The sequence below is a fragment of the Sinohyriopsis cumingii genome, unplaced genomic scaffold, assembly GCF_028554795.1.
Source record: "Sinohyriopsis cumingii isolate HCF-2022 unplaced genomic scaffold, ASM2855479v2 utg001850l, whole genome shotgun sequence".
Taxonomy (NCBI): Eukaryota; Metazoa; Mollusca; class Bivalvia; order Unionida; family Unionidae; genus Sinohyriopsis; species Sinohyriopsis cumingii.
Genome location: NW_028316070.1, coordinates 78605 through 93959, shown reverse-complemented (window position 1 = coordinate 93959; position 15355 = coordinate 78605). Strand labels below are relative to the sequence as shown.

At 35.4% G+C, this 15355-nt stretch overlaps 1 protein-coding gene across 1 annotated transcript in view; it reads right to left on the bottom strand.

Annotated features, from left to right (window-relative positions):
• The window catches only part of LOC149771451 (dynein axonemal heavy chain 5-like), a gene marked incomplete at both ends in the record, with an annotated part of 186111 nt that overhangs the window by 93761 nt on the left and 76995 nt on the right, over positions 1 to 15355 (bottom strand). The window contains 7 exons of the mRNA XM_089948431.1: positions 2483 to 2745; positions 4494 to 4701; positions 10444 to 10583; positions 11296 to 11495; positions 13826 to 14052; positions 14721 to 14858; positions 15237 to 15335. Of these exons, the coding sequence (XP_089804557.1) occupies positions 2483 to 2745; positions 4494 to 4701; positions 10444 to 10583; positions 11296 to 11495; positions 13826 to 14052; positions 14721 to 14858; positions 15237 to 15335 (1275 nt within the window). The remainder of the gene's footprint in view (positions 1 to 2482; positions 2746 to 4493; positions 4702 to 10443; positions 10584 to 11295; positions 11496 to 13825; positions 14053 to 14720; positions 14859 to 15236; positions 15336 to 15355) is intronic.

The following is a 15355-nucleotide window of genomic DNA, read 5'->3' as shown; positions in this document are numbered from 1 at the left end:
TGCACCCTTTTCATTCAGAACCCATTACAAGAGGTGTTTCAGTCAAAACTTCATTTAAATGCCATTGTTCTTTTAAAAATCTAGATATAATACATTTTTAGGAGACGGTCACTATGGTAGACATGTTGCAGATGAGATCAGCACCATTTTTGTTCAGGAACAACTACATATTAAAGTGAAAACCTAAAGCTGATATTTTACAGGGTTCCCACTCATTTTGAAGCAAAAATTATCCTGATTGTTTCCATGTTTGTTACTGAATGAAACTGGGTTTTTTTCAAGGTTCACTTATCACCCTTCCTAAACAGAATTAAAAACATTTTGGGTTAGAAAACAATGCATTTTTAAAATCAAAAGATGTTCTATTTTGGGGCTCTCACAAAACATCTGAATCAGTCATAATGCCCATGTACTAAACCACAATGTATCACTACAAACAAGTTATTACAACTATTGAAATTCAAATAAATTTGCATGTAATTCAATTTTAATTTATGGAACAAAAACATTAACTCTACTCAGTTTAAATGCTTATGTTGGTATGAAGAAAGTTTTTTTTTCTCAGAAAAGGGTTGTTTTATATTTTGACAAGAAGTCATTAAGCATTATATTCTTTTGTATAAAAGAAAATATTGTCTATCAGGTGATTATTGTACTGATCTTTTTTGAAGTTGCTAGATCGGTTTCTGATCCTGGCATAAATAACACAGTGTTTGTGATCACTGAAAAGATAATAGGAAGGAATGCTATTGTTTAGCAGGGTAATATACTTTTTAAAGTTTAGGAAATTGCTTGTCCTGGTCAGGAACAAACCTATTCTCTCTCCTGACTTTTTCCTTGATTTCCTGATAGTGTTGGAATCCTTTATATCAGCACTGTTTTCATTTAAGCTATCTACATATCATAAGAAGTTTTATAGTGAAAACAACAGGTTGATGTGACCATCCATCCCTGCAGTACAGCAATAACAAGATTTCCAAACTGGCCACCATGTCTGATGTGCACCATTTTCATTTAAAGAAATGCTCCCAGGATTTTATCATAAGGGGGGATTTGCCCCTTTGTCCCAAAAATAAGGGTGGAGTAGAACAAAACTAAGGGGGAGGAGGAAATGGACATACTTCATTATTTACACAAAACTTCTTTATCCAACTCTCTTTCTTCCTTATCCACTCTGTAAGACCCCTATTAAAATCAAAATCTTTAAAAGATGTTGCCCCTAGTTGTATAAGCATATGTTCATTGTTTCTCAGCTTAATCAGTTTCATATCTGTGTATGAATATTGTTCTTGACTGAGACCACCCTTTCACAGCTCACTGGGATTTTTCACTAACATAGGTTCTGTCAAAGTCTAACTTTCTTGACTTAGCACTCTACTGACTACTATGCTAGATTTACTATTCTGTAATGCTGTATTAAGATTTTAAGTCCATTAATGCCATAGTCTACTTGTTCAAACAGAGGTATTTTAATCAAATAAATATCTTTATTTTTTTAATTTCATTTTTAGATTCTTATTTATCAGATTTATCATAACCTTTATATTAGGGCTATATAGTTTTGTAGCACATGATCTGGCTGGGCTAAATTGTGCCTAGAAAAGAAATGAAAAGTGCACTATACTGCACTATACTTTTAAACTGTGTAATTTAATCTGGCTTGTTTGTCTGCTTTTCCTATATTAAGTCTCAAAATACCGCTCAAATGAGGGGTTGACCATCATGCCGTTTGTTTTGGTCCATCCAGCATGTACACTGGATTCGAATTTAATTTTGGTTCAAAATCACTCACTGGCATCTCCTTTAATACTTTCCCAGCTCATATAATCTGATATACTTCCTGACTTTAAAAATAAATTGCCTTCATTACTATGATCAGAAAGAATTTTCCAAACTAAATCATCATCTTTACATGAACAACACTGAGAATCAGCCATTTTTTATCTTCGCCTGTATTATAAACATGTATTCATAAAACTTCCTTTATGCAAGGTTGAAACTTCAACACGAATGCTTGTTACGGGCCCCAATGTGCCAATCAAATTTAGATTAACAACAATTCATGTTAAGCAGAAGAAACCAGATTTGTCAACAGATACGATAAAATACACGTTGCGACAAGCACTTCAATATTTTTTACATTTCTACAAATACTTTAAGGGTGAAAGGCTGAATAAAGTTGTATACTACGCAGAGTACATTTTCATATGCATGACTTGAAATTAATTTGCAGGTGTTCTCACACATCACTGCTTGCCAATTCGTACAAATTTTGCATGAATCACGCAATTATATGCCCTGGGAGCATCTCTGCATTTAGGACCAGCTCAAACTGCATGTCAAGTTTCATGACTTTCCTCCAAGTAGTTCTGGAGAAGCAGCAATAAGAATTAACTAGTAACGGAAAATGTATAGACAAAGGCTCATTGTATAAGCTATCTCGCCTTAAACCAACAACATAAATTATGCAGACAATATTCACCCTGTTAGCCTTTCTGCATGCATTTGTGAAAATGCCATCCACCCAGTCTCCACTCTGGCTGAGAGATCCAAACATCAATGATGAGTCATCAACTACAAGAGGATTGATTCTGATCAGCTTGTGGTTACTTCCAGTGGCTCTAGAACTGGTCTTGCTACTCTGCGACTGCCGTGACACTCCTCGTGGGGCCATAGACAAACCCTCAACTAATGTATGGATACAGCTACTCTTCCCACTGCCTGGGGGTCCAGCTACAATGATGCCTGTCAAAAAACACAAAAATAAAATAAAAAGAACATAACTATAATCATGAGGATCGTAACTGGCATATTATACTCCCACCTATGTCTAATAGTCATCTATTTAAGCACTAGTACTGACCAATGGGTCTAAACAACCAGGAAATCTGGTCAACATATGTAGTCTTGAACTAAACAAAATGTGCAGAAACTATTATATTCCTAAGACTTACCATGATGGTAACTTCTGATCTTTAAGACCCTAGACCCAGTAGGTTTCTTTATTATCCTAAGTCCAAGCATACATAAAGTTCAGTGAAGGTCAAGAAATGACATCTGTGTACTGAAACGATTTTTCTCTTATCACTCAAAGAGACCTTAACCACTAAAATTTTGAAATCAAAATTGATAGGCTCCTTCTTTACCCCAACTGCAAGCCATCCACAAAGTTTAGCCCAGTGCTACAACAGAAAATTAATGTTATTGTGTGAAAACCATTTTTCTTCTTCAGTCAGAGTAACCTTGACCATTGACCTCTTGAAGCCAAAATCAACAGGATTCTTTCTTGTCGCAAGTACAAGCCATCCACACATTTTGGTCTAGATCTGTGATGCATAACTTATATTACTGTGTAGAAGCTATATTTTTTCTTTCAGTCAGGAACTTTGACCCTTGACCTTTTGATGCCCCAATCATTACCCCAATTGCAAGCCATCAACAAAGTTCAACCAGGTATGTGACATAGAACTAATGTTATTCTGTGGAAACTATATTTCCTCCTTCAGTCAGAGTGACCTTGACCTTAGACATAACCCCAAATCAATAAGGTTCTTCCTTTCTCTATGTGCAAGCCATCCACAAAGTTAGCTCCAGTTACCTGATGTATCACCAGTATTACTGTGCAAAACCCATTTTCTTCTTTCAGTTACAGTTATCTTTTTTCCTTACCCCAAATGGAAGCCATACATAAAGTCTGGTCCAGGTTTGTGATTTCTTTTTATTCTGTCACAGTTACACTGGTTTTTGACCTTTTAACTCTGAAATCAATAGCATTCTTTCTTACATAAAATGCATGTCATCTACTATAGATGTTGGTAAACTTGAACTATTATGCTGAAACAATTTTTTCTTCTTTCAGTCAGAATGAATTTGACACCGGGCCTTTTAACATCCGATTTCCAATTCAATAGGATTCTTCCTTTCTCCCATTGCAAACCATCCACACAGTTTGGTTCAGGTCTGTGCTATAGAACTAATGTTATGCAGAAACAATTTTTTTTTCAGTCATAGCCACCATGTCTATTGACATTTTGATTTTGAAATCATGTGCAAATCATCCATATTGTGCAGAAAATATTATTTTTCTCCAAGCACACTGAACATAACCTTTGACCTTTAACTAATCAATAGGGTTCTTATTTACCCAAGTGCAAGCCATCGACAAAAGTTTGTAACTCTCAATGGTGCAGAAAGGTATTCTGTAGAATCCATTTTATTCTGCTTTCAATCATAGTGACTGTGACTGTAAGACTCTGAAATCAAAAGAATTCTTCCTTACCCTATGTACAAGCCATCCACAAGTTATTGTGCAGAAATGAAGTTAGTAACAGATGGATGGATTTTATCATATGCTCTGCCTTATAACTGACATATAAATAAACTATACTGAACATATGACATGTGCCGTTAATGTTCTACACCACTGAAGATACTATCTAGACTTTCTTCGGAAATTCAAAACAATGTTTATCATTTGTAAATTGTTAACTCACCATGGTGTACTTGAGAGATGCTGAAGAGCTGCATACACTTGTTGATCCATGGTTTGTGTGGGATTAGGTTCTTTTCTGCTGCTTGGGTCTCCAGCGATGCTTCCAGATCAATACCCCGTGATCTGGCTGACTGACCTAGACTGTGGGGCGGAGCATCAGGCAGACCAGCAAATACATCCTTCAGTATGCTTTTAAAGATTATCATGTTCTGTTGAAAACATAAAAACTGATGATGCAGATATACATAGGCACATGGTATGGAAACAAAATCACTCACATTAACACTCTAATTATAGAAATTACAGCAAAATAAAAGGTTTCATTGTTATACCTGCAATAAAAATCATCCCTTTACATTTAAGTCTCTTTGTAAACAGTCCAGGGAATCCCATTTAGTTTGGATATTTAGTCATTGGGACCTGACAGTACTAGTAACCTTAGTATGGTCAAGCTGGGGAGGTAGGTTTGGTTCAGATCACAGTATGGTTCATATATTCTTGGTTCAGATGAGTGGAATTTACTGTACCTCAGTACTTCAGCATTCTTATAAATGATCCTTTTTCTTTTTCATTTTTGAAGTTTTCTATGCCCAAAAATCACTTGTATAAAAAGCATCATGAACCACTGAGCTATGTCTCAAACTAAAGTTAAGAAAGAAATTACTCCATGCAAAAGTTGGGGTAATGAGGGCAGTGTTTAAAAGAAAGAAAATGTCTACTAATTCATACTTGGCAAGAATAATTACTGGTGACTAAAACATATACTGGCTGTCAAAAACAATAAGAGGCCCAAGTGAGCCCGAGATTGTTGACCTGGTTGACAAATGCAAGTATCTGGCTGACTAGAAAACTTTCTATAAAAGTTTCTTCCAATGATGATCGACACTGCATGTGCTCTAAAAGCAGTTCTTTCCAGGTTTCTCTATCTTTTTAAATCCTGATCCACATGGCACATCAGCATCATGTGTACAATACCAAAAGGCCTTTATGCAGGGATGCGTTCTGTCAAATTTGGTCAAATCCTGTTTATTGTTGTTGCTATTGCAATAAAAAGTTGCTGAAATGTTTTTCTATTTTTAATGCCAGTGGGCATATTTGATAGCTGATCAGAATCAACTGTATTAATCTTGAAGACTTTAAGGCTAAATACTTTCAGTCAAATTCTGTAAAATGAATGTTTGTATGTTTGAAAGGTTTTTCTATTTTTAGTAACAGCAGCCATATCTATGTCAGATCAGCCTTATTTGTATCAACTTAAAGCCATTCATGTCAGAATGCTTTCTAACAAATCTGGTCAAATTCTGCTAAGTGGTTTCTCAGAAGAAGCTGTTGAAAAGAGTTTCTATTTTTAGCCAAGTCAGATATATTTGATGATAAATCGACATAATTTCTGAAACTTCAAAGCCCTTTATATGTCAGCATGCTTTTTCTCAAAGCTGGACAAATTCTGTTGCATGGTTTCTGAGAAAAACTAATTTATAGGTTTTTCTTTTATTAGTAATTACAACCATATCTAACAAAGAATTGGCATCATCTCTACAGCACCGAAATTATGTTGAGTGGCATTTGAGACAAAATTATGTAAAGGTTTTTATCTTTATAGTAACACTGACCATATCTGATTGCTGATAGGCACCATTTGTACAAATCTGAAAGCCACTGAGGCCAAGATAATTTCTGTCAAATATGTTCAATTTCTGTTCAGTGGCTTTGGAGAAGATATCTAGTAAACGATTTTCTATTTTTAGTATCATTGGTCATATGTGCTAGTTAGCTGGCATCATCTGATTAAGTTTGAAAGCCCCTGAAGCAAAGATGCTTTCTGTCAAATTTTGTCAATTTCTGTTGAGTGGTTTTTGAGAAGTCTTTCGAAAGTTATCATTTAAAAAACAAAGTAATTAACAACAGGATGCTTTCTATATAAGTTGGTCAAATTCTGCTGAGCAGCTTTTGAGAAGCAGTCATTTCATGGATTTGATTATCCACTTGGCAATAAAATGATTTTCAAGCTGTCCACCATGGTAACCATAGTGGATGGCTGAAAGACACCGTTTTCGTTTAGATCTAAGAAGACGCTAAGTTAATAGGATCTTTCATTCAGAACAGGTCGCAATAATTTGTTTTAATGATGCTGAGAGAGTCTGTAGATACGACCATCTATACAGCAGGTGTAGCAATATGATTTTCAGGATGGCCACCAGCATAGACATGTTGGATTCAGCTCAAAAACGTTTTCATTTAGGACCAGCTAGACATAATAAAAAGTCTTTGAACAAAAATGTTACTTTTCTGGGGTGGGGCAGGTTAGTTCATATAATTTAAATGTGTAACACTTACCTGCTACTATTTCACTGCTTACATTTTTAAGGCTGCCAAGTTCTAAGCCTAAATCAAGAACACAATCCCAGACTGATTCAGAGATGATGCCAGGAATTTTCTTAAATGGGGGAAGGTCACCCACACCTACTTCTGGAGGAATGGGGGAAACCAGGGGGTACAATGCCAAATGGTTGCTGATGGGTGACAACATTAAAAGGTATGTGCATACCTAATTTAAAACAAGCATTTAATGACTTTATATCACTTCTTCTGCAACAAATATATAAGGTATCTGCAAACCTAATTTAGTTTGCTGCACTAGCAAATATTCTTCTCTGCTTATCACTCCACTTCTTCAAAGCCACTGAAAAAGGGGAAATTGACTATATGACCCCCTTGTAATGGAGTAGTCATCAGCTTATTCACTAATGACTGAGTACATTTTTTTCCCAATTCCATATGCTGTGACGAAGTTGATGTTCGAAAATTTCTGCAACCATATTCATTAGTAAATGGATTATCTTTCTTATATTCTCAAAACAAAACATATAACATCCATCCATTTGGTTATTTCCTTAACCAGTTGTAGGTACTCAACCACTTGTCTTGGAATTTTGGTTCCTTTCGACTATTTTTCTCAGCCTTCTATTCCCCTTCCACATGCCCTGTGGACAAGGTACAGGCTATTTTTGAGTCATTGATTTGTGTGACAACTTCAGTTCGCTTCCCACTTGCTCTATAGTATCAACAATAGCAGATGATCTTACCATAGATAAATCAGTTATCTTCTATTTCAGTGTTCATAAAATCGCTGCTTGTTACATTCTACAAATTTCTGTTATAGCTGATCAATGGGTCAGATTTCTATAACCATCTGGGAGACATTTAAATCAGAACCCCTGGATAGTTTCTGAAAAAAAAACTGCAGATCTCAATCATAAAGATGCTTGTATTCAAACATTAAATCTACCTTAGTAAAGCTTGATTAAGATCAAAGGTAAAATGGACAACCAAGAATCTGACAAACCTTTCTTTTGAATTTTTTCTGCTTAAAAAAAATAAAAAAAATCAGCATGCATGGGCTATGACAATCGGCAGTAATCGTAAATAATTTGTGTGTTGGTTTTGAAAAAATACATGACTAACAGTCATTGTTGGAAGAAACCAGTGATTCCAGGCCCGGCATCAGCTTTGCTGATTCCTTAATCATATCCAACATATGAAACATCTTCCTGTTTTGACTTGGGCTGAGAATGTAGGACATTAAAACTGGGTTGGAGAAGGGAATCTTTGCAGTTGTTACAGGTAAGTATTACATTATTAAAATTAGTTTGACACCCCAAAATACTACATTTTAATTGCTGTAGTTCAATACCTGCTACTACTGTATTGCTAAATATACCAGCTAGGAGGGAAGCTGATGATCTCTAAAACAAAGACATATAAGAAAAATGCACTATACCCATACTGTAGGAGTGTTCTCTACTGTAAGTTCATAGATGGCTTGGCTAAATGTTATGCTGTCACAACTGGACCCAGCAAATAAATACCTTCTCTGTGGAGCACCAAAGATTGCAGGTAAAAGGATTACAAGGTAGACTGAGACTGGCAGAAGGCAACTCTCATGACATCATCCAGAGTGGAATGAATAAGAAAGGATCAACATCACTGAGTTTTATTCTCCTGAAAGACATATGCTATCTTGATAGTGAGGACAATCCACCAGGAAATGGTGGCCATCAAAATATATAGGAAGCTGCTAAGAGAGAGAAAGAGATGATTCCTTTTATGGAAGTGAAATAAAACCTTGAAGTCCTAACTGGGCAATAGAGCCTATCTTGATCATCCCCAGCACAGGCTGGAAATCTTAGCAGGAACAGAAGCTAATGAGGGTAACTGATTCTTAGACTGAAATCCAGGTTGGCAAAGAAGAGAAACTGAATCATGGATAACACTGAATCATAAACGACACTCTTCCACCCACAAGGTATCAATTTCATTCCTTCTCCTTCCTGACACTGAGGAGGACTGTTTTAAGGGTAATGTTTTCAAAGGAGCTTCACTCAACAGTTCAAAAGGGAGTTTAAATAACACCCAAAGAATTCGCAAAAGGTTCCATATTGACCTTAATGATTGAGATAATGGTCTCTAAAACTCAAAATACCTGAATGATATCAGAGAAAATCTGTAACTTGTTGTGTATGAGAAACCCAGTACTGCCAAGCAGATCTGAGCTGACCACAGGTCCTTGTGTGGTCTCCAGTACTGTAAGAAGCAGGAACTGGAGAGGATGAAAATGAAGTCTCCCAATGGGAATTAAGTCTACAGCTATATTCTGAGTTTCCAGGTTAGAGAGGTAAAGGTGAGGTAACAACTAATTCTTGGCCAAAAGACCTACTATGATGGACAGAATCTGGGCAATCCTATCTGAGGCAACACAAACTATTCCCTGACTGGTTAGGAAATTCATACCCACATTCAAAAAGTCATGAGAATGGATAAAATCTGACTTCTTCTGGATGGGGATTAGATCCAGATGAGTCACCACCAACCAACAGAGGGACAGGTTCTTCAGAAAAGTAAACATGAGGCTGTTGTTCATCAACCAATCATCAAAATACTAGATCATGGTGACCCTAAAAGACCTCAAGTGAGCCACTATTACCCCCATCACTACGGTAATGACTCAGTGGGGGGAGAGGTGAGGCCAAATGGAAGAACTAAAACTGTTCAGATAAAACCAGAGGTATTTCCTGTGGTCTAGAAGATCAGGATTTGGAGGTACACATCTTGAAGATCAAAGGAGACCACTGAGTCATTGGGCCTTATGTCATTCCTAATGTGAGTCATTGGGCCTTATGTCATTCCTAACGTGAGTCAATGGGCCTTATGTCATTCCTAACCTGAGTCATTGGGCCTTATGTCATTCCTAACCAAGACAGCAGTCTCATCTAAAATGTTCTTCAAGTAAAATATTTGTTTAAGGGCCAAAGATTGATTATGAGCTGAAACTTTCTACCTTTCCATAACAACAAAAACATCAGGGAATTGAAAACTGGACTTTGGTCCTTTCTACCCTATCTACTACACCCTTCCAGAGAAGGGTAATCAAAACTTCTCTTTGATAAATAATTTAGACTGGTGAAAAGAAATGGAAGTCCATGAAAGGGGAGGAGGTTCCCAAAAACAAAGGTAGTAACCTTCCTTTATATTGGAAAGAACATCTATAATGCCAAGTATATGAAAAGATAGCAAATCAGGCATTTTATTCATTGCTGAGGAAGACACTTCTGGACGGGGTGCAACTCCGCAGAGTTGACTACATCTTTACAAAATTTTTAACGTTTCATTGCAGTCATCCACGTAAATTAGTATGAGCAGCAATAACAAACTTGTGCTAACATGACAAATAATGGACAACAGGCCATAGCATGCAAGTGGTCCACTGTTATTTTTGAGAAGTTAAAAATAACAAATGTTGGTGGATGCATGATAGAAGACATGCAACAGATGATGTAAGATGCATGGTAGATGAAGGGCAATGCCATTTATCTCCCTTGATCTTATGGCCAGGCAACACTGAAAAGAAAATAGGAAACTGAAAAGTATTAAATTTGTAGCTTAAGACTTACTTCTGAAGTAAGCCTGGGTCCAATGATTTCCTCTATTGTTTGGCAGACAAGGGCATGTTCCATCTTTCCCGCTGTTGTCATGGGGTTTGGCGTTCCAGCCTTCCTGTGACCTGTGCCCAACTTCACACTACCTGGTGTAACTGTGAATAAGGTATATGACTAGATGGGATATTTTCAAAATTGCTAAGAACTCTGAAACAATGAACCCAAAACAACATCATGTAAATGCTTGGACTCAAATCACAGTCATTTTGTCAAGTGTAAGAGTGAAGCTGAAGCTTCAGTTATAAATATACTTTTCTGTGAAATGTCAACCAATAAGACTTTCACTGAAACTGGAAAGCTGTAATTTTAATCCATATTAAGATTTTTACAGCTCTTGACCACAACAGACTGAACTTTTCCATCCAATTCGCTAAGGTTAATTTTTTTTGGACCCATCTTAAGTCCTCATAAAAGCACTATATTCTACCCTAGTAAAGGAACTTAATATACAATATTCATCTAGTACATAGATAAGCCAACTGATAACAGACCACATTTATAAAGAAAAAAATGTATTTAACGAGTTGAAATTACTATCTTTTGCAGAATTGCTAAGCACAAGAATTATAGTATTTGACAAGTTTTACATGAAATGAGCACTTATTACATGAATAAAATCATGGCATAAAATTATAGTGAAAATCACAATGAAGTAAATTCAGATGTCTCAAGCATTAGTTAAGTAAGATCATGACATCACATGTACTGGTAATGTAATTAACTCATATTAAAAATGCATGGTATAAAAAATATGAAATCACTTTCAAAATGGTCAACTGATGACATAATTTAGTGATAGCTGTTTACCTGTTGAGCTCTGTTGAGGTAAAATTGGTTTACTAGGGGCATCGGAAGCCTGGCTGTTGGATCGTGATGTCTCCTCTTTATTCTTGGTGTCCAGTCTATCCTGAGTCTTCTCATCTCGCATGAACCGCCTCTTGATGGAGGCTTTCTTCAGTGCACCAGTTATGGCCACAATGGAGAATTGGTGGTGGAAATTGTTAGGTCTGAAAACAGTAGGAAAGATGATAGGCTGATTGCTGTAACATTTTAACATAACTGAAGGTCAAGTTCTGTAAAGTTTTAGTGAAATACGATTTAAAGCATTGATTAAATATATCCAATTAGCTGTTTCATTTATTAAACATAAAATAGCAGTCTACATAAAATTTGAAATAAGGACCGGTTACCCCATGAGGAAAACACAACTCACTTTCAGTAAAGACAGGTAGATTTACTGTTCTTCACAGAGCATCATTGGTTCTATTCTTCATTCAGTACTTACCATGGAATCACATGTTCCCTGCAGTTTGCAATAACATGTTCAATGTGATCAGCACTTGCTATCTTCTTGGTCCTGTGGACTCTCATCTACTGTATATAGCCATCATTGATTATTAGGAATAAATATCTACTCCATCCCTTACCTGAATTGGCAACCTGTACTTTAAACGGCAAAATCTTTTCTTTCATCTTTTTTAATTTTCTTTCTTTTCTTTCTTTTAGACATTGTTAATATACTTTGTTAAAAAAGAATGTTTTACCAGCTCTACTCTTTGATGAATCACAGAATATAATGAAAAAATAAAACAGTTATAATACAATAAAGTCATTTAATATAGGTTTTATATACAGAGAGCATGACTGTAAAGGTAAAATGGGTCACTAATTGTAGAACTTGTAAGCACATATTTTTATTTTCAGATTTCTCTGTCCATATCAGCTACAGATATAATCTAGTATTCACATTTATATAGGTCCTGAAAATGAGAATGCATTTAAAATAAAATTTTGGCTATTAATTATTTAAATTAAAAAAGTAATGAAACCTAACAATTTAAACTGGTAATATTACAGACCTATTGAAAAATCAGTGAACTATGACAAGTGTTTTAGATAACTGTTTTAGATTTATAACTATAATATTAGAAATTTAATTTCTGGTACCCAGGAAAATTTTATTTTGCACATATAATTACACAGCTATCCATTAAACAATTCCTGACACAGTTCACTACAATATGTAAGTAATAAAATAGTGTGCATATTTTTTTCAATGATAAGACTTACCATGACCCTGACCTCTGACCATTTTGCCCCCGATTCTATAGGCTTCTTTATTATCCAAAGTGCAAGTCATCCATAAAGAATGATAAGAAAGTTACTAGAGAACAAATGTCATTGTGCAAATTTCATTTCTTTTGATCTTTGAACCATAAAATTAACAGGCCTCTTCCATAAATTAAGTGTCAGCCCTCCATAAACTTTTGGTGAAAGTATGTAGTCCGAAATCAAAGTTACTATGAAAAAACAATTTTATTTTCTTCCAGTAACAATAATCTTTAACTTTTGATCCCAAAGTAGATAGGATTTTCCCTTACCCCCAAATGCAACCTTTACACATGTTTGAGATGAAGAACTAATGTTATTTTGCAGAAACCATTCTTTTGTCTTTCAATCACAGTAACTTTTGCCTCTGCATCTTTGACCCCAAAACATAAAGGGTTCTTTCCTACACCAAGTGCATCCATCCAAAAAGTTTCATAAAGTAAATGCAAATGATGGGTAACTCAAGTTATTGTGCAGAAAGCATTTTCCATTTCTCAATCACAGTAACCTTCACCAATGACCTTTTGAATCCAAATCAACTGGGTTCTTCTTTATCCCGTATGCAATATTTTCCATGAAGATTAGTAACTGTAGATAGTGGATAACTCAGGTTGCTTTGTGGAAACCATTTTCCTCTTTCAGTCATTGTGATCTTGACCTACGCTTTTTTTATCCAGAAATAAACGGAATTATTCCTTAACCAAAGTGCAAGCCATTCACAAAGCTTGTTAACCTTAGGTGGAGGCCAACTTGAGTTAATGTGCAAAACTGAAATTGATAACAGATAGCCAGACAGGTGGATGGATGGACATCATCATAACATAATGGCTGGCATATAAAATTTTGTTGAAGCATTATTCCTTATGTCTGACATTTGATCAACTTTCAAAAAATGTACACTTTTAAGAACCTGTTGCATGAAAATGAAAAATCATAATGATTTGATGAGAAAATGCCTTAAACCTTCCATCAGTCACTTTTCTTAAATTAAATTTTCAAACATTCAGTAGTGTTGACATATCCCTAATACAATATTTTTGTCACATCATTGTTTGTAGTGTGAATGCTGTATATCCTTGCAGCAATCAACATGGGTAAACTTTTCATAATGTTAGCTGTCTTGTTAAATGTGAAAATTTTGTAACATCTTTTGCCAGTTTATCAACAGATCTTAACAGCCTTATTGCTAAATAATATTTTGATAATAAAGTGACTCGGATCTACTTACAGCTGATCTTTGACCAGCTCCATTAGGACTTTAAGTCTGGCTGCCAGGACTTGTGGGGCCCTGAATCCCAATGAGGCACACTTGTCCTTGAGGATGATGCTTAGATCTGGCTTGACGAGGGCAACGTTTCGAAACAGGGATCTTACATCTTGTGACATGATGAAAGATGGTGGGGCTGTAGAAGGACTTACAGTCATGTGCATGGCAACTGTCCTCTTCAAATTCACCTAAACAGAAGGAATAAATTAGCTAATTTGTGGAGATGAATTAAGTTCTAATAATGTAAAATCTTCCAAATTTTATGAGCATAAAATGTAAGAAATTTAGAAGGGCATTTGAAGCTATTACAATTTTAGTCATATTTAAAATAACATACAATACTGAATCCCCATCCTAAAAGGCCCAATTATATAAAAAAATTATCACAAATATGTTCACTCTATTTCTCTATTCAGAAAAGCTGGAATCATAATTCTTTAGTTTGTAAATTATCCCGAAGCAGTAATCAATTGATGCAAATTTACAATTTTAAATGTACTACCTATACTTGTATGCATGTCAATTCCAAACCCAGAATTTTCATCACATAATGAACTTGCAGATCTGTTCAATGCAGTTGGTTAGGACTAATCAGTAGAACAAACAACACAGACCCTGACCTGCCAGAGCATTATGCAACAGCATCATTTTATCAGGGTCTATGTTGTTTGCAGCTGAATCAGACTTGTATGCAAATATATATGGTAGATGTTTCAACTTTAACATTTATTTCTTTATTATTTTTCTAACTGATCATTAATTTTGTTATGAATGGTATAAGGAATTAAACCCATTACCATATCAGTGGAATGTTAGCATGTCACCAATGTCTTATCTAGATTATTACAGTCCTTACTTCTACACCATCCCACAGGAAAGTACAGGTTTGCTTGGTCTTCAGGGCAATGAGAATGCTTTCCACATGATTGATTAGAACTGACATGGCCACTTTACCCAGACTCTGGGCATCATCAAATAAGCACCAACAACCATCCTGAAAAGTGAAAAAATGTTTATTACACAGTAAATAACCCGTTATTTATCGGTCATCATTTCAAATGATAAATCATAGAAAATAATAATTAGGAAACAAAGATTATATGATGAATGAAGGTCATAGTAACAAAGTTACTTACAAATTTAAGATGCCTTATAATGAAGTATATGAATCATTAATTTTACTATCACGTAATGCAATATGACCCATAACGTTATTTGCCTTACTTATAAGATAAACTATATTATAATGAAGGGCCTTACAGTGAAGGATGTAGTACTGTAAAACTGGTCAATATGGCTTATGTTAATCCTAAATGATACGTTATCAAATTATTTAGTCTAAATGCTTGATAGTAATCAGCAGAGTTCTTACCATGGCTGATCCTTGAACAATCTTCCCCATGCCAATGGCATCTGACTGGGGGGAACACAAGAAAACTCCAATAAAATGGCCCAATATGTTTGCCAGTCCCTGTAGGAAAAAAAACATAA